This window comes from Coenobita brevimanus, chromosome 23 (assembly GCF_032717465.1).
Source record: "Coenobita brevimanus isolate Jiangsu-jjx chromosome 23, ASM3271746v2, whole genome shotgun sequence".
Classification (NCBI taxonomy): Eukaryota; Metazoa; Arthropoda; class Malacostraca; order Decapoda; family Coenobitidae; genus Coenobita; species Coenobita brevimanus.
The window spans coordinates 72,235,959-72,255,552 of NC_136976.1; the positions used below are offsets into that span (position 1 = coordinate 72,235,959).

The window sequence follows — 19,594 nt, forward strand, 5'->3', positions numbered from 1 at the left end:
ACACACTGATTGTTCGTAGCTAACACTGTAAACCCCATATGACCAGATTCATTGCTCCTCCACTCCTCCTTAATTATTTATAGTGCTGCAATTTACTTAACAACTCAAGGCCTAAGTCTTCAATAGCCTCGGCTTTCACTTGACTCAAAGCACGGGTGGGTAGAAATTTTGACTGTACAGTATATAGGAATGTTACTTATGGCACAGCATCTGCTCCTTCACCCATCCCTCATCAGTGCCTACTCAAATTTCTCCCGGCAGCAGCAACAGCAGCAGCAGTACCATGAGCACTCCACCCGACCCAGTGTTCGTGTTGCGAGGTGCAACTGCTCCTGTCACCTCCCTCACCTTCATCGTGCAAGCCAGTGGGGAAAAGATACAACAATTAGCTGCTGGAACTCAAGATGGTCACATTTTAATATGGCATCTTAAGGTTTGTGCTGTCTTCCAGAAATTAAGTTTGCAAGTTTATGTAGGAGAAAATGTATAGATGTTTATGCTTGTTAGCTGCAGCAAGGATTCTGGGGTCTTGAATATTTGAATGATTATGTGGTTCATTTTACTGGACATGTACTTTGTCTTTCCTTGTTTGTGAATCCCACTCTGTCCCATCCTTAGCTGGGAAAAATGATGATGATGATGATGGTGATTATGATGATGATGATAATGAAGCCTTATATGAAATATTTATGAAGAAGCACATGACAAGGGCTTGGCAGCCTCTTTTTACCTTTGTAGTTAACGGAATAACTATCTGACAAGTGCACAGTGCATCTTTAAGGAAAAAACGATTTATGCAGATGGTTATGTTTGTGAAGTGAAGCCAGACTTGCAATGGTTTTAATGATGTGAGAAATCTGTGTGACCCATTTAACTTGGCACACTTGGTAATTTTCCCAGTTGTATGTTTTCTCTCTTGGCTCCTGAATCCTACCTCATTCCAACTTTAGATGGGAATAAAGGCTGGGATGACATTGAGATTTAATTTGCCTACAATATCAAATTTCTGCCTGAAGCCACAGTTGCAAGAACTGAGTGCCTGAAGATATGGGTCACAAAATTCTTCACTCATCATTCATTCATACCGGTATTTACTTTTGCAGATCAGTGAACATACAGGTACTTGAATGTATAGGTCTTTTTACTCGATAGCAGCTCTCTGTGTGTCGTGTTCTTGAGCAGTTTCCTTCATCAGTCCCATCTCCCATAGATCTCCATGGAGGACCCCATCCCACATCTTCCATGATCTCCCCCTGGAAATTCTTCCTTCCACATTCATGCTTGTGACCCTCTTCAACGAGCTCTAATTGAAATCTTGGCACTATATTGCAGTTGTTTATTTTTTATGTATTTATTTTTTAATGCACATAGTGATGTGATATCGGTAAATGAATACTACCCACATTTTGTGCATGTTATTAAAGGCAGTTATAAGAGGTGAGAGTGGATAGCTAGAAGCACTATGCAGCAATGAACTGCATTAGCATACTGATGTAACAGCTTTACTGCCCAGCATTTTTATTGCAAGCAACCTCACACCTACTGCACAGGAAAGGTGAAACAGTACCTACTGAGGATTTCTCTGATTCATATGTCCAGTTGTAAACAAGATCCATCCCCCCTGTATAAATATAAGAAAGTGAGCAAAGATGATGTTGAATGAATTAGGCTACAGACTTTCTAGCGGCATATAAAACCTATTCGACATTCACAAATACTATCTGTACATTTATGCCATCTTTCAACAGACAAAACGCCTACTGAAAGAGTGGTCAGCAAACTCCAGCTCATCCATTCAGTGGCTGCACAGTGAGACTCCTCAAGAACTGTGGGCACATGTGAGGTATGAAGGCGTCAAAATATGGGACACTGGTAAAACACCCCCTTTTCTTAAGACTCAAATTCCTATGGATGACTATCTTGGCTTTGGTCAGTCTCACAGCATCCATCTCAACAAGCAGACAAGACTATTGGCCATTCCAGGACCAGGCCAGGAAGGTGTCAGTGTTTGGGATGTTGATAAAAATTTAAAGATTTGCTCACTGGTACCCACGGATCCCAAGAAGTATGGCAGTTTGATGCAGACAAGGTGGCTGAATCTGGGAGGCAAAGTGAGTTTAGCTGCTGTATATGAAAGTGGTCACATCTCTCTCTGGGACTGGAATAAAAATGCCATTACTAGTGAATGTCAAGTTAAGGAAAATCCCATGTGCTTTACGTACCACGAAGACTCAAAGATGGGAATAATCGGAACTGCATCTGAAAAAGTTTACATACTGAATTTTGGTGATGATAGTGATTGCCAAAAGATGAGTGTAGTCAAGGAATTTACCATTACCAATGCTGGCCTGTCGTCCTGCGATGTGCGGCCAGACGGAAAATTGTACGTAACAGGAGGGTGGGACTCTCGAATACGTTTTTTCTCCTGCAAGAAACACAAACCCCTGGCTGTGTTGCAGTACCACAGGAAGACGGTGGAGTGTTTAGCGTTCTCAGCTGGCAATGTGGAACACTTTGATGAGGGATTTCTTCTGGCTGCGGGTTCATCAGATAAGGGCATTTCTCTGTGGAATATTTTTAATTCCTAATACAGTATTCTGATTATAATGGTAAAATTAAACAGACAGTCTTCTTTATAAGACAGGGATGTGCTCCATTAATATCATGATTTTTCCATACAACTGGCACTATAAGTTTGGAGGAAATTGGCATATCAGCTGTATAGTTAGCAGTATGCTTTAATAGACAATTTTTTTTTAATGAATGTGGCCATAATGGCAAAAAAAAAAAAAAAAAAAAAAAAAATGTTGCTTATAATGGGTGCTTCCTTTACTGTAATGACCATAACATAGATGCTACTGCATTTATTCAGGTGTTTATACAATTTTTCACCTTAGATTCACACACCAATTGTTTGTGTGGCTTTCTGTCTTGGGATCAGTGATACTTTTGCTAAATAAATTATGTTTATTCATAAAACACTGTACAAAACTTTATGAACAATGACATATAAAATGAGGAAAAGCACTATACAGTCAATCACTAACCTTCGCAAATGCAGAACACTGAAGAAGACCTTTATTTAACGATAAAAATACAAAAATGTCGTTTGATCATCTTCGTAAACTTTTCCACATCTTTTTTATTTTTGACCAAGAGTACCTCACCGACTTGATGGCTCCGGCGGTTACTATTCCCTTCAGACTCTGGGTCAGGCTCGACATTTTGACAATATCCGTAATACCTGGGTGAAGACAATAAGACACATTTTAGGAAAACACAAAAACTGATTATGTTGAGAGTTAACCCCCATATATCTGATGATGTGTTATGTACTTTATTCTTGCTTCCAACATACATTTATATAGTTTAGGTTATACAAATTCCCCCTCAACTCCCTACCCCCAGGAGGAGGATGAAAGACTGCTGGAGGTCAACTTCAGTGTACAGTCCACCAGATTCATATTCAGATAAGCTTGGGGAGTAGAGTCACAACAACAAAAAGGGCTCTATTACCACTGCCTAAACAAGCTGCCTAACACTTGTTTCTATGTGATTTATTGACTATTGTAAATTAGTCTAAAGACAGCAAGAATAAAATGTGCTTTACATTGCTGGCCTGAAGGTGTACATTTACTAGTCTTCAATAAAACTGCCACACAAGCCAACAAAATCAAGTACCCTGCCAACAAACATGGTGGAAAGCTTGGTAACAGTCAACACAATCATCACACTTATGCATGGAACACGGCCAGAAGTAAACAAAGTTCATTCATTCATTCACTCATTCATTGCCAGACGCCATGTATCCCAAACGGGGTGGCCAAGGTCTCAGAGTTAATTGTTTTACAGGAAGGGGCACTAATCCTCCACCAACCCCACTTGACACGTAGGGAGAAAATTTCAAATTTAGATTTTTCCAGTCTTATTAAACATCGACAGATTTCTCCTTCCATCAATTTACCTGCAACTGCTGAGAGTAATTTAACTGTTTTCTGTGTCTGATTAAGCTTTCCAGTCCAGAGAAAACTACTAACCGTAACACTGCCTCCCTTCAATTAATGGAGTTCCTTAACCCTGTGCTTGCAAGGTTTCCCCAGGGTAGTAATATTGGCTGCCTGCATTCATCATCATCATCATCATCCATACCTCTTTTTTCCCACTCTAGGATGTGGTGAGGTATGGTCAATTAAAGAAAGTGTCCATCTGAATGGGCCACACTCTTATTCACTCAACACTCAAGCCTCCAGAGCCCTGAGTCCATCTCACAGACATAAACATCCAGTAATCAGAATAAAATACCCATACCAACCACTGCATCTAAAAGGCTGGAAGGAAACATGGCAGTAATAATGAAACCACTTTAAAAATAACTAATTGTATTATGATTGCTCAGTACTACGGAGAGGATACAGGTCATCAGCTGGACTGACTTATGAATCCTTACTGGAAAATTATAGCTACTTGAGTCTACCATGGGAGGCTCACCTTGTACTATGACATCATCGGTGTCGGTGTCATGGGCAGCAGCACGCAGGACGTCTTCCAGGTCACGGTTACGTCTATCACGATTCCATTCCCGCATTAGCATCGCCTGTCATGTCACCAAAAGATCAGCATTTTCTCTCAACTTTATGGCTGTACCTCAACATCATCATTATCACCACTATCTCTAATGCCTTGCTACCTTCTGGGAACTCCCGACAGGGTATGGCTGTTACAGAACTGGCTCTGACCTGATTTGTCCTCTAATACCTCTCTAACTCTCAGACACTCATCTTCTTCCTTCTCTCTCACCAATATACTGCTACACTTCATACCTCCATATCACATATTGTTTGCCTGTTCCAACAGTACCCACAGTCTTAGTTTGAAAAACATTCTCTGGCACGACCTTTGTGTGCATTCTCTGAATATGTCCATTCTATTAAAAAGAAAATCCCATCCCTAACACTAAATTCTCTTTAGGAAGAATGAGTTTAACTTCAATATACAATCTTTAGAACCATAGAAATCTGTGATCAAACTACCACAATGCATTAAAAAAAAAAAAAAAAAAAAAAAAAAAAAAAAAAAAAATAACCAATGTGTACAGGCATAATCACACTTACAGTGAAACAAATTTAAGAGAGAGATTTCTGGCTGAGAAGTTAGGTGCATTAAAAATATATGTATATATTTCTGGCTAAGAAGTTAAGTGCATTAAAAAAAAATAAAAAAACAAAAACAACAACTTGAGTTAAAGAATAGATATTATCAGTAACTTAAGTGAATTTTTTGGTTGAGAAACAACAATATCTACTTCACTCCCACGACATTTTATACTGCACTACTGCTATCACCAAACAATTTTATCCAGTTTTTGAGTTTTTGAACTGAATGGGTTTGATACAGTTTCATTAATCTATTCACTTCCCTAGGGCTTTCCTAAATGTCAAAGAATTATCTAAAATCACCATGAATAATACACAAAAATTCATCATTGTTGTGAAGTAATTAAACAAGACTAAGCATAGTTAGACCTGCCTACAATTCCTTGTGTAACATATAGCCAGACCAGGAATGATGACTTTAAAAATACCTTACAATGAATCATAAGCAACTTTAGGTGAAAGAAAGATGTTATTTCATAAGCTTTATCATATTTATACCTACCTGCAGTTTCTTGGGTAACATGGAGAGATGGTACAGCCTGGCAGGGGGTGATGTGTCCTGCTCCCCCATACCCCTTAGAGGGTCCAGGATGACATACTCCTCCAATTCCTGGAGAACTGGAAAATACAGTCTCCGAAACTCTTGAGTCTGTGCCCGTACAATGTTTTGCACCTTGTTTTGATCCTCCCCAACCATCATTCTGAAATCTCCTGTGCAGAAATAAGGGCTCACATAACAAAACCATTCAGCAGGTAAAAACAGTAATTTACATACATACACACATCATCCAATCCTGTGCTGCCCCACATGGAGTGCACGAGCCTGGGACTAAGCAAGTTGGTCCTGACATTTTAAGATAAGAGTGACCAGCCTTACACATCCCTGAGTGGCATTATGTAAGCCATAAACCCCAACCACTCCTTTGAATATAAAAACCTACACAAGCTCAATCTGGTTGGAGTGCCTTAATTACCCAATAAACCACCAGGTGTCATAGTTTGGTTAGATGGGTACCTGCCAGTGTGGTAAATGGTTTCCTGGTGTACAGGAAACCATTTGGCTTGTCATTCAGTGTAGAGTCACTTGTGGACAGAAGGAAGAGGAAAAAAAGAAGGAAGGAAAGACAGAAGAGGAAAGATGGAAAGACGGAAGGAAGAGAGGGAAGGTCAGTCACCCAAGAGCAGCACTACATTGAGTGAGTGGATGGTGAATGCCTCCACCTACTATCCAACCAGCTGGAATGTTGTTGTTGTCACTGTTACTGTAGCTGTGGCCCTAGGCTCAAATTAACATGAACCTGGTGGACTGCAGGATGAAGTCATCCTCCAGTCCACCATCCCCCTTTTATGTGATAAGGAGAGAGTTTAGGGATTACTGTATAACCAGTGGATCCCCTTGGTCATGTCAGTGCCACCACATAAAGGCATCCCTCTCTAGTACCAAGATTCTAGCTTGCATGAATGAAGAGACAGCGTACACAGAACATGTAAAAGACAACTACTATATGTATAGTCAGTCCTTAAAGTCCAGGATGCATCCTCGCAAAACTCCACTTTAACTGAAACAGCTTTAACTGGAAAGGTTTTTGGTTCATGAGTAAGGGATTAATAGCACAAAATACTGTACATTTATTTCTGAGCTCCAGAAAGCTTGATAATGAATCACAAGCAACTTAAGTGACAAAAAGGTGTTATTACATCAACAACCTAATCATTCAATAACTTCACCCCTTGAATCTGGTCACATATTTTGAAATTTCATTTTTTATCTCTCTTGATGAGTTTGTTAACCTCATCACTAAGGATGTGATAAGGTAGGATTAAAAAACAAGGACAGGAAAAGTGTGACAGTGGAGGGGCCATACAATCATTCACATGCCCCTGGAAATGTAGCTCCCAATCACAAGCCAAAATATCTGCACTTTTTCTTTTAATGTGCTTTACATCTGTACAACAGTGTAAGGTACTGAAGAAGGACACCTTCATGTCATGACAATGACAGAACTGGACAGCTTCACAAACCAAGTTATATAAGCAACCCTCAACACCCTCCCTAGACTATGAAAGGACAATGGTGGACTGCGGGAAAATGGCAACTTCAGTCCACCAGATACTAGTTCAGATGTGCCTGGGGCCACAACAACAACAGTGCACACAGAGAAATGTCTAGCTCCTAACTCCAAACCTTTTAGCTATCTTTACAACATACATAAAACATATATAATTATCTATTCTACCCAATCTGCTGGAATATTACACCAACAGGTATCTTACATAATGACTATCTTTGTTTAACCCTTTCACTTCAAGACATGTAGTGATGCAGGTGAATGCATGAACCAGTAACATGAGCATTATCAGAATGATTACCATGAATTCTTTGTGAGTTTCATACCTCCCCAGTGAAGCTTACACTGTTGGTGAGTGCACAAATCACAAACATAAAATTTAACAGAACAGTTAAGATGGAATCCTTTGTGAGTTCCATACCTCCTCAATTAAGCCTACTTTTCAATGAATGCACAAATCACTAACCTAGGCATGAACACAACAGTTATCACAGAATCCTCGGCGAGTTTCATCCCTCATCGTTGGTGAGCACACAAACCGCTAGCATAAGCATTACCAGAATACTTACTGTGGAATCCCTACTGAGTTCCATACCTCCCCAGTGAAGCTTACAATGTTAGGATTCATTCTGTTGAGATGCAAACAGATCCACTGTGGAAATGGCCCACCATCAACAAATGATTAACTGTGTCAAGAACCTGAGTAAGAGAGTCTAGCAAGGGTGACATAAAGCTGCTCCTCACTAAACGTCTCTGGAAGGAGCAGCAGAGCAGTGTGGACAGCAGAGTACAGGTTCAGCTTCAGGGCAGTCTTTAGCTCATCATCACTGGAGTCTGTAAAATCAGGAAAGGAGATAAAGAAGGCACATGAACGTGTAGTGGTAAAAACACCTCAACTGGAATGTCTTACATTAGTTCAATCCCCACGACATGACTGGATTTGTCTCATGTAACACCACCGAGGGGAGAAGGCTGGTCATCTACCCTTACATAGCCTAATGTCAGGCCCCTATATCCTTAATGGGGGTTTAATGGGATTTGCTGTTTGCAATACTGTATACAATGAGGCACAGCAAACTGTATACAGCAAGTTCTTGCCATGTCATGTAACTGATGTTCTTTTTTGCTAATATCAGTAAGTTCACAACAGCCTATGAAAGAACTGCCTATTACAGTTCAACTGTGAATGGATAGAATGACACAAAACATTTTGGCAGGCAGTATAGAGTAGAACGGGAAAACATATTAAATAGCAGGGTTCACTGACAGTGAAAAATATATGGTTGATAGTTTTCAATATCCAGGAGCTTTACTGTATAAGTATGGCAATATGGAATGTGAGGTTACAGAGAGATCACATCAACAGGGAAAAGTATCTGGTGGGCTTGGTGGAATTTTCATTGACAGGATGGTTACAACAGGGGTAAAAGAGCCCTGTGCAGAGGTATATTAGTGTTGACATACTCACATGGAAAGGAAACCTGAACAACAGGGATAAGAGGGATGGGTGGTGTAAATAACAATGAAGTTATGAATATTGTGAAACAGAAGAACAAGATATAATGGTAACATGTAGAATTACCAAATAGATAAAAAGGAATACAATGAGATGGTAGAGATACAAAGAATTCACATAAATAATGCACCAAAGACTCTTTGTGTGTGATATGGAAGAAGAAAGCAGCGCAGTAAACTGATGAAAGAGAAGAAAGAGGAGTGTCTGAGACTCAGAGTGGTGTGTACAGTATATGGATAAAATACCCTAACAGCATTTCTGTCAAGGCCACCCCCTGTTTGGGGGTTCCAGGGAGGGAGCTAGGCAATGGTAATGATGATGATAATGCTAATCCCTGACTATATTACATTTCCTCTTACCTCACATCCACACATCTCACTACAGTACATTACAATCCCTTTCACTCACGTCTACATCACCCCTTACCCTTACCTTGATGCAACATGAGGACTGGCTTGTGCAGCCGGCCAGCAACATACAATGTTTCCCAGTCTAACAGGTCTGCTATCAGGCTTGAATGGGATATCACTCCATACTTGATTAGCTGCAAGGAAAAATGTGATTAACAATGTTTTACATACCATCATTAACTTTTTTTCCTCACCATGGATGGGATGAGGAGTATTTTTCAAATATGGATGATACTATGCAGCCCTTATGCCCCAAAGAGTTTAATATCAAACTGGCTAATTTTTCATATTTTTTTACAATATACATTCTGTAACTCTTTATAAAACATACCTTTCCTACACTCCAGTATAAGCAGGGTCAGCCTATCTACTGAATAAAACACCTGGCCATTCTAATCATGTTTGTTGTGAAATAACTTGTTCAAATCCTGTACATATAAGTAAATCTGGCACCACTGTTGTTGTTCTTGTATTACAAGTGTGGGTTTTATTTACTGTCTTTGATTATCATAAAAGAGTTATTCATCCAGCCAGCCTGTACTATTGCTGTCGATGGTGGTGTGACCTCAGGCTCATCTGGACATAAACTTGGTAGACTGAAGACTGAAGCAGCCCTTTATTTACAATTCATCACATTCCTTTCAGGGGACAGGGAAGGAGTTGGACTGTGCATCAGTGCCACCACAAGAAGGCACCCCTCTCTAGCAATGTAAAATATAAGCCGTCCTCATTCTACGATCAGCTGTTATGCAACCATATGCATATGTAATCTTAATATTTTAGGACCATTTTTCAATACAGGAACTCCAGTTTTACTTACAAAATTACCATAATCCTCTATCAAGCACTATTTTTGGATGTACAATATACAATCCCCATTTGGTATACAATCCATCATTTACAAACCTTCTTGTGCTGGAATATCAACAATATACGGTACTGACATCACAGCCACTATGACTAAGAACACTGACCCCCTCATGTGTTGGGATGAGTGTGTTGAAGTACACTTTGGCTCCCCAGTTCTCCTGTGTGTTGGTTATGAGGCGATGGCCACCCAGCCTCAACATGGAATAATGTCGAGGATTCACTGTCAAGTTCTGCTTGTGCCACTCTAGGGGATCACGCACTGCCAAGATGAAGTCCATCATGTTGTCCTGCAAAATGACAATTAATGCAGAGTAGTAAAAAAATATACTGTATATATAAAAATAAAAACAATAAAATACAAATAATTTCTTTCACTGTAATATCAACTCCTTTACTCTAAATGCACATTTTTCATTTAATTCTTGCTACTACCTAATGATTCTATTAAACTCTGGAGAGATCACTTGAAGTGATGGGGTTAGAAGGTGTCCATTACCCCCTACACAACCTCATGGCTCTCCCAAAGCTGAATAAAATAATTTGAATATGGCAAGAACAAAATAAAAAGTATACTATCAGACTGAAGAGGTTTACATTATGAAAAATCAACAATATGTGGACTGAAATGAAATGTATTAGCTTTTTTTTTTTTTTTTTTTTTTTTTATGTGCTTGACTCTGGGCATAAGCTTCTCAGCCTGCTCCCAAGGCCCAGCAGTCCTCCTACATATCATACACCTCTACATGTCACCACTTCGGCGCTAACACCCACCGTCCATGTTGAATACATGCTAGGGCTGTCTCATACAGGACTGGTGTATTGGTATTAGCAGGGGTATTTTTACGACATGTCGGCGGGTCTTCTGGTAGATCAGTAAAGTCTGCTGTAATGAAATTCAAATCCTTAAAGTGTTCCCTGCCCCAGCAGGAATATGAACCTGGGTCCGGTAGGACCGCAAGCCACCTCTCTACCGATTGATACAGGATAATCCAAGGGGATGGGAGATAGAACACTATCCACATACTCCTTGATTTATAAGCATCAATCAAGGCAGGTGTGAGCTGGGGACTTGGAAACTCTCCTGTCTTGGTGTCAGTCTTACCATGTGATGACCTCACCACCCTGCACATGTACTGTGAACTGCCTCATCACTAATTAGGGCGATACTATACAATAATTGGGTCTCTCTCTCTCTCTCCTGATTAATGTTGCCAAATAAACCAATGAGCCTTGCTAACAAAATATGTTCCCCACTGCATGTGTACATGGAAACATTAGTCATGATGGTGCACATGCAGTATTTGAGATGAAACATTATGATAGGAATGCTGGGTTTTCATAATTGCTTTAGTCATTAATGCTGTTCCTGGTGAATGAAACCAGACCACTAAAGAACATAATATTTCCATGACAGTCCCAATCTCCATAAAAATGCCTGGACTACTGAGAAATCTTTGAAAATACTATGGATTTTTTTTTTTTTTTTTTTAAATGCAAAGAAGGAACCAGAGACTAGGAGCCAACATGATTGTTCCCTCCAAGAAAAATAAACAAATAACAAACAGCCAAATTCAAGATCCATTCATTTCAAGATGCCTCAACATAGTGTTTAAAAGACTGTGGGTGATAGGCAGATGGAAATACAGACTGAAGACAGTTCCAGAGTTGACCTGTTGCATACATGGAGGGTTGGGAGTGTTGAAATTACCACAAGACTTACACAAATGGTGATATGTATGGTCAGGATCAGCTTAAAATGAAGAGTGGAAATGTGGGACATGCTATGAGATCATGTCTCTTGGCCCTTGGTGATGAGGAAGACATTCTACATCTGTAGTGTTGACCCTGATCCACAATAAAACTGAAAGGGAGTTTTTCTAATCATTGCACCAGTACTTCAATTATTATTTTGACTTCACGACTTTGTCGATCTTCCTTTAGAAATTACAAGTTTCCCCTCTTCTCACAGGAGGATTGGGGGCTCGTTCAGGTGGAAGATCAGTGTCTACTACATCATACAGCAGCATACACTAAGGAAGTATTTATGTTTAGAGACCACTGACCAGCCTAGTGTATGTAGGTCCTTTCACTAGATGGCAGCTCTCCACGTGTTGTGATCTTGAGCCATCATCCTGCATTATCCCATACCCTGGAGGTCTCCATGCAAGACCTCAGCTCACACATACAATAAAGAAATGTCATCCAAATAATCCTGAATGGTTATTTCTTGCTGAGTCCATTACCTTAACCCAAAGTCACTCCATAGACAGTTTTCTTCAATTTATGGAGCCACTATGGAAAGTAAAATATACCGACTGAGTAAGGAAATAGGACTTAAAAACCAAAAGCTTCCATTTTCAAAACACATAGTACGGGGCAAGTAAATTGTCTTAAACCATCAGTTTATTAACTACTGGATGTTTAATCTCTGAGTCAAATTATGTATTCATCATTTTCTTCTTGCCATCACTAGACAATTTTATTAAACTTTGGAAAGACTTTTTACACTGAATGTTAGGTACAGTCATTTTTTTTTTTTTTTTTTTTTTTTTTTTTTTTTTTTAAACCCCCTCACTTCAAAATATTTCCCCTTAGTTGAATAAAATTATCATGTAGTAAGAATGTTGTTATTGTTGAGCAACCCCAGTCTGTCTCACTGTACAGACCCATCAACCTCAGGCACACAACTGTCCCTGCATGGCCATCCTATACAGTAAACCAGTGTTTCTTTGCAGTGGATAGCACCTCACCACAGAAGTGACGGGGAAATCTGTGGTATGATGCTTGAATGAAATTGAATGAACGCTGTATCTGCATCCCTCCAACCAGCTAACTGGGGCACCATAGCAGGTTACACATCACTCCAGTATTTGGTTAAATGGTTACCACCCAACACTGTAAATGGTTTCCTGGGTTACAGGAAACCATTAGGCTTGTCATTCACTGCATAGCTACCTGAACTGGAAAGAAGGGTACAGTAATACAAAGTGACAGGAAGGATGGGAGAAACAGGCAGAGAGGAAGGCAGAAACAGAAAATGAATGATAAAGGTGTAGGAAGAAGTACCGTACTGTGGGAAGCACTACATCAAGAGAACAGATAATGGTCACCGCCACCCACCACCAGCAAGACTGTAGTTAAATAATACAGATTCAAATATTTAGGATACAAGAATCCAATGGAGCAATTGTGGTAAGTCTGATTAGCTATCTGTCTGATTTCTGAGGCAACAACTTACCAAGCATGCTGCAACTCTGGGACTGACAAAACACTATAAGGAATGTACAGTATTTATATCAGATATTACTCAAGCTGTATCATAACTACAATGACAATGATAAAGGAAGGAGGAATACCGTATAGAGTACCACAGTAAATTATGGCCAATTAGAATTTCTTCTGTTCATGCTCTACTACTGGTTCTGTATGAAATAAATCCTTAAACTGCTCTGCTGTTACCGGTATATGATAAGTTCATTCATTCATTCATTGCCAGACGCCATGTATCCCGGACGGGGTGGCCAAGGGCTTAGAGTTAATTGTTTTACAGGGAGGGGCACTAATCCTCCACCAACCCCACTTGACGTAGGGATGCCAACAGCATCTGGTGTTCCCAGGCGGTCACCCATCCAAGTACTAACCAGACCCAACGTTGCTTAAGTAATGCAGCAAATGTATAACAACCAAGATGGTCTTATCACAGCAATGTACTGTTACTTCCTGCATCAATAACAACACAATGCTGCAAATTAGTGATACAGTACTTTACTGCACCTGCACTTATAGTTTTGTCACTCTAACCATAAGTATCAATCACAATACTGTACAATGCTTAATATAAAATAAAGTACAGTATGATCTGTCCTTAATTTCTAGATGAATACTGTACAGTACTGTATTTGAATTACACAGTACATCCTTGGCCTGATTCTTCGTTTCCTAGTGTGCCTCAAAACAGACAAGCTTCCTTCCTTGGATATATAATTACAGTATTTATCTGAACACTGAAGGTTAAAGAGGTGTCATAATACACTTGGATTTTAATTTCACTAAGCTGCAAAAACAAGAAACATACAAAATAATCAAATCTGCTGCACAGTATTCTATAATGAACACAAATGTCTTTTAAATACCAAATATTGTACAAAATTATATGACACAGTAATCAAATTGTGACTATATGTTTGCTACTTAACAAATATTTTGATGTACTGTTTTATTTCCTTCCACCATTTTTCTATGTATTCACACTGTATAATACACTGTTATAAGTGCACTGCAAAAACAAAGATACTGAAGGTACACCAACTGAAAACAATGTGATGGTGTCAAAGTAATATCCCTAATAGGCAGTGTTTTAATACAGTACATAACACTGCATACTAGCCGCTAAACTGATATTAACGAAATTTATATTATGAGCAAATTACAACATACTGTACAGTACAGCAAACTTTTAAAACAATGTAATGGTACATCAAAATAGAAAAACAAAGTGCTTTACATATGCATAATAAGCTAGTACCACTGCCTGCATTTTTATATAAATCATTTTGAATTATATCATAGGGAAACTGTTTAATACAACTAAATCAAATCATTACACTGTAAGCCTAATGCTGCACAAAAACTGTAGTTTTATTTAGTATAATTGGATACAAATTATAAATGACATCCATGATCAACATCCACCCTTTATAAAATAAAGATGTTCTTAGTAAGAATTAAAAAAGAATATCTGCTTATACAAAACATGACTCTTCAGCTTTTCAGTGGATTTATCGATGAAGTAAATGCATTATAAATGGTAACTGTAGTTCCTTATATTCTGAACACTCTTCTCCAAAAAATATCCATTACACAGTACTGTTCCTGAACTCAGCACTGTCAATCACTTAAATACACATACCACACTGAACAACACAGTAAAGAATTAAAGGCACTGTTCCCAGAATTATTCATTGGCAGACACTCCATACTTCTCATGCATTTCCTTCAAAGTCACAGCCTCCATTTCTGCCAGTCTGCCCAACACAACCTGAGCTGCATCTTTTACCTCATTATACCGATGAAGATTATCAATGTGACCCTGTAGTTCCTCACTCCTGTATCCACTGTTTTGCAGAGACAGTATTTCCTGATCTAACTCTGCTTCTCGTTTCCTAAGCTGTGCCAGTTGTTCTTCAGGTGACACGGTTTGCTGAGGTGCTCCACTGCATCCTGGGCTTCTGAATGGAGAGCTGAAATGTCGAGCAACTAGTTTCCTACGGCAGTCACCTAATGTAGGAGACTGTCCAGTGTCCACTTTCTGAGGAGTGGAATAAACTGAAGCAGCTCCTCTATCTGACTGTTTAGGAAGGGTTGTTGTGCATGTCTGATTCTGGATTTCGCTGTTATTACAATCTTTTACACTAATATTTGATTCTCTACAAAGTTTCTTCTCCGTTCCTTTGGCATCCGGGGAGGTGCTTCTGTTTTCAGCTTGGTGTGATGTGTCAGAGCTCCGAAAAGGACTTTTAAAGGGTTGTCGGACCCGTGAGTTACCTGGCGTACCTCCAACACTTCTTCTCTTGAGAGACATCTTTAATTAACACCACATTACACTTGGACAGGTTAACAGAATCAAGAAACTAATTCAATTAATTGCTTTGTTCACTATTTTTCTTGACTGTACTTCCTGAAACTGACTGAAACAGACGTTTCTTTGTAGATCCACTAACAAACTCAGCACATGTGGGTGGAAACATCAATGGCCAGTGTTCATGTCCTGAGGTCACACGCTGGCAGTTCCACAACACTGCAAAGCACAAAGAAACTAGCTACACCTCAGACACTACCCCAAAATTCTCTATGTGCTAGTATATACAGTAATTACAAAAATTTGCAACTGTCATGAAAAATAATCAGAACATAAAGAAGCAAGAAAAATAATAACAGCAATAATGATGATGATGATGATGATGATAATCATAATAATAATAATAATAATACTAACAATAATAATAATAATCTAATGCATACCTCAGAGCACACTAATTTACTACAATAATGTTAAAATATAGGTGTAACCAAACCAATCATCATTCTCATCAATCCCTATGAACTGAACCTCAAATACCGTATACCCTCAAGTGTCCCTCTGTAACCAACCATTCCCACTAGAGAGAGACACCAGAATTCCTGGACATAATTTGGATACAAAAAATCTTTTTCCAACATACAAGCAACATCAGTGCAAGGGTATCTCTTACACATGATGCCTTGAAAACACTCACAAGTAATGCACTACCTTTGGAAAGCAGAAGGAATCACTGCAAGAAACTTGCAAATAGCTCTTTCTAACAACAATCAATTATTCAAGTCCAAGCTAGGCCCCTTTTTAATAGATTATTTAAAAAAAAAAAAAAAAAAAAAAGCCTATGCATAGGCCTAAAGATCACAAATACAGACAATTTCCACCTGCTTTAGAAACAAAAGTTCTCCCAGCCAAGAACCAAATGAACATGAGAGGAACACAATGCACTGTTTCAGCACAGAACCTATCCCAGCCATGTACGGTACCTTTATTGCACTAACCACCACACACACACACACACACACACACACACAAAGATACCCACATTACCACATACCAGTACTTTTTAAATAGGCCTAAAACTACCAGCTATCCACCTTGATTCTTGAGTTGCATCAGCTGGTTAACATTTGAATTCTGTATGATGTTGGTCACTGAAAGTGCTATGGAATGGACACAAAGCTGTAGCTTGGTCTTTTTGTTTTTCCAGCACTGACCTATATGAAAACAAACTGCATACACCAATGTGGGACTTCGTGTGGATTGATGTTTTGCCCCCTGCCTTCCTCAAAATACAATTGCTGCATATACACCACATTTCCTGTACATACAGCAGAAGGCGTAGGGGTGTGAGGTATTGGCTGGGGGTATGAGGGGGATGATGTACTATCTGGGGGTGTGAGGTATTGGCCAGGGGTGTGAGGGGGGTGAGGTATTGGCTGGAGGGGTGAGGTATTGGCTAGGGGGGTGAGGTATTGGCTGGGAGTGTGAGGGGGGTGAGGTACTGGTCAGGGGTGTGAGGTATTGGCTGGGGGTGTGAAGTACTGGCTGGGAGTGTCAGGGGGGTGAGGTATTGGCTAGGGGAGGTATTGGCTAGGGGTGGTAAGGGGACAGGTAGGGTAAGGAAGGTGAGGTCCCAGGGGAAAGGGATTAGCCTACAGGTGATGTCCTTGTGCCATGATCTGTAATCCCTTTCCCCTGGGATCTCACCTTCCTTACCCTACCACCCCCAGCCAATATATCACCCCCCCTCACACCATCTCTGCCCTCTCCTATATGTACAGGAAATGTGATGTATATTCAGCAATTGTATTATGAGGAAGCCATGAGACATACATCAGTGACAATACAAAGTTCCTTCATCTTACCATGAAAAAAAGAAAATGAAGAGGATCAAGATGATCAAGAGTATGGTGGGGTAAGTTTAGGTCATAGTTTGGACAGGTCTGGTCTGACTAGGTTAGATTAGGTTTGGTTAGGTTGATATGTGAGCTGGGGCCTGTGTGTGGAGTTGCCATCCCCAAAGGTTGTTAGCCACACTGCTAATAAGACTCTGGATTGGCCACACAGGACTGAACAAGCATTTTCACATGGTGTGTTTGGCTGATGACCCATGATGTCTATGGTGACACATACACAAGAGACAATCAACCACTCCTTGCTCAGCTCTCAGGTTCCACTCCCTTTGCATCTCCCTCTGACGTCATTTGGCACAAAAAAAAAAAAAAAGAGTCCTCACCTTTGATGTGCCTACATTTCAGGACGATGGTCCTGTGGTTCAACACGTTTGTGATGTCATCCACCTCACAAGTACCTTCCAGATGAGTTTGAGGCAGTTGTGCCAATTTAATACAAACCTCCACTCTGGTTGGATGGTTTAGGATGTTGGGCATCTGCTGCCCAACATCCTAAACCGTCCAAGAAGAGTCACCCTAACTCTTTGTTTATTTGGGTAAGCTAAGTTCAAAATGAAGCACTTGCGGCATCAATACGTTTTTGGACAACATCTCCAATTTCTTTAGGTTAGGTTAGATAATTTTTGGTTTGGTTAACTTAATTATGTTCAGATTTAACTTTAGGTCAAGATGGAATTATGTTTTTCTGACGGTTTTCATTGTTTTGGACGAATTTTCAGCTTCATTCCCAATGGGAGTTGGTAGTGTCTCAACTGTCTAATTGTTCAACCCCTCATTTTCTCTGATCTTCAAAGCCCTCCCTACTTTGGAGGGGTTTTAAGATTGATGGGGAGTTAATACAGTGTCTGAGAAACTACTGATTCCCAGTAGAAATGAAGGTCATATCTGCCTGAACGGTAATGAAGACCATCGGAAAAATATAATTTTGTCTTCCAGAGGTGTTTGTGAAACAAATCTACTGCATTTGCAATGGTAGTCATAATACTGACATGACAACCTCTAATGACACACACACACACACACACAATTCTGTAAACAACCAAAGGGTGTGACTGTGATTACCCAAAACCGCAATAATACCCAATTACCGGTACGCTGTGCACAGGAACTGAATTACAGTATACAGTAACTTGCGACTTTCATAAATGTGCTTCATCACTTTCTTTTCCCACAGAGACTCACCTTCACATTTCTGTGCCCAATCTGCTTGAAGACTCCTGACCCATACGCGATGGCAAGGGAGTAACCTTTGGGCATGGTTTGCAGAATACTGAGGTAACGAGCCGCCATTTCCCATATACTTCTTTGTGGTAGGGCTGATGTCAAACGATATCACTTCTGTTTGGACGCTGTTTCCATATATACACTCAGTTCTGCCGTGCTTCTTCACCCTGCATTGTTTTTTACTTAAATGCAAGCGGTGTAGATATGTGGCACTGGCAGGCGGCAAATTCGACAATACAACTGTGAACAACCTTATATCTCGGCATTAAACACCATAGGGCCATCGTGGGTCAAACTAGAAAAATAACCCAATTATTACCATCACTAATAATAATACTTCGTTCACTTAAATCTATAATTGATAACACTTTTTTTAGATTCGGAAAACAAGTACAAATGAAAGTAACGTTACCGATTCGAATGCACTCTGTGCGATGCGGTTTGTTTATAGTTTGATAAACCCTTGGGGGAAGAGGTAGGGCATCTGAATTTTATCCTATTTTCGCTTTCAGATGGCGTATGTAGATTTGTTTGCCAATCCTGAATGTATATTTACACTTTAATTATTTATATACACATTTTTTTCACGTGTTAATCGTTAAAATACAGGCGCAGATTGAACCAAGAACTAAGTAAAGGCTTTTGCTGGGGTTAAAAAGTGTAAAACAAACATATTACAAATACAAATAACGATTCAGGACTCAGGAGGTACCGAAGGAAATTAATGAGAAAAGACAGGGTGATACGTATCAAATGTCGGTTCCACAACATACTGAGGCTGAATTGCAAACTGTGGTGTTGGGATCGGGAATGCATTGGATGTTATTATGAAAATATATTTTGAAGATTTTATGAAATGAA

The 19,594-nt window shown here is 39.7% G+C and overlaps 2 protein-coding genes across 2 annotated transcripts; one reads left to right on the forward strand and one right to left on the reverse strand.

Annotated features, from left to right (window-relative positions):
- The first annotated feature begins 273 nt into the window (after positions 1-273).
- On the forward strand, positions 274-2,588 carry LOC145392791 (guanine nucleotide-binding protein subunit beta-like protein 1). Its single transcript, XM_080267079.1, has 2 exons — positions 274-433; positions 1,749-2,588. Exons 1-2 carry the CDS (start codon positions 284-286, stop codon positions 2,586-2,588), a joined length of 990 nt encoding a protein of 329 aa, XP_080123205.1. The 5' UTR covers positions 274-283.
- On the reverse strand, positions 2,444-18,892 carry LOC145392901 (phosphatidate cytidylyltransferase, mitochondrial). Its single transcript, XM_080267189.1, has 8 exons — positions 18,692-18,892; positions 10,123-10,305; positions 9,171-9,282; positions 7,922-8,056; positions 5,656-5,864; positions 4,489-4,594; positions 3,048-3,244; positions 2,444-2,535 (listed from the first exon to the last, which is right to left on the reverse strand). The coding sequence occupies exons 1-7, from the start codon at positions 18,797-18,799 to the stop codon at positions 3,114-3,116; spliced, it is 984 nt and encodes a 327-aa protein (XP_080123315.1). The 5' UTR covers positions 18,800-18,892; the 3' UTR covers positions 2,444-2,535; positions 3,048-3,113.
- Between the last annotated feature and the right edge of the window lie 702 nt (positions 18,893-19,594).

Bases quoted from the DNA above. Each gene is read 5' to 3' on its own strand.
- LOC145392791 (XM_080267079.1), top strand. From the start codon at position 284: ATGAGCACTCCACCCGACCCAGTGTTCGTGTTGCGAGGTGCAACTGCT. The intron at 434-1,748 runs GTTTGTGCTGTC...ATCTTTCAACAG, and splicing joins TTTTAATATGGCATCTTAAG to ACAAAACGCCTACTGAAAGA.
- LOC145392901 (XM_080267189.1), bottom strand. From the start codon at position 18,799: ATGGCGGCTCGTTACCTCAGTATTCTGCAAACCATGCCCAAAGGTTAC. The intron at 10,306-18,691 runs GTGAGTCTCTGT...GTCATTTTGCAG, and splicing joins TTGGGCACAGAAATGTGAAG to GACAACATGATGGACTTCAT. The intron at 9,283-10,122 runs GTCAGTGTTCTT...TTTTCCTTGCAG, and splicing joins TCATCCCAACACATGAGGGG to CTAATCAAGTATGGAGTGAT.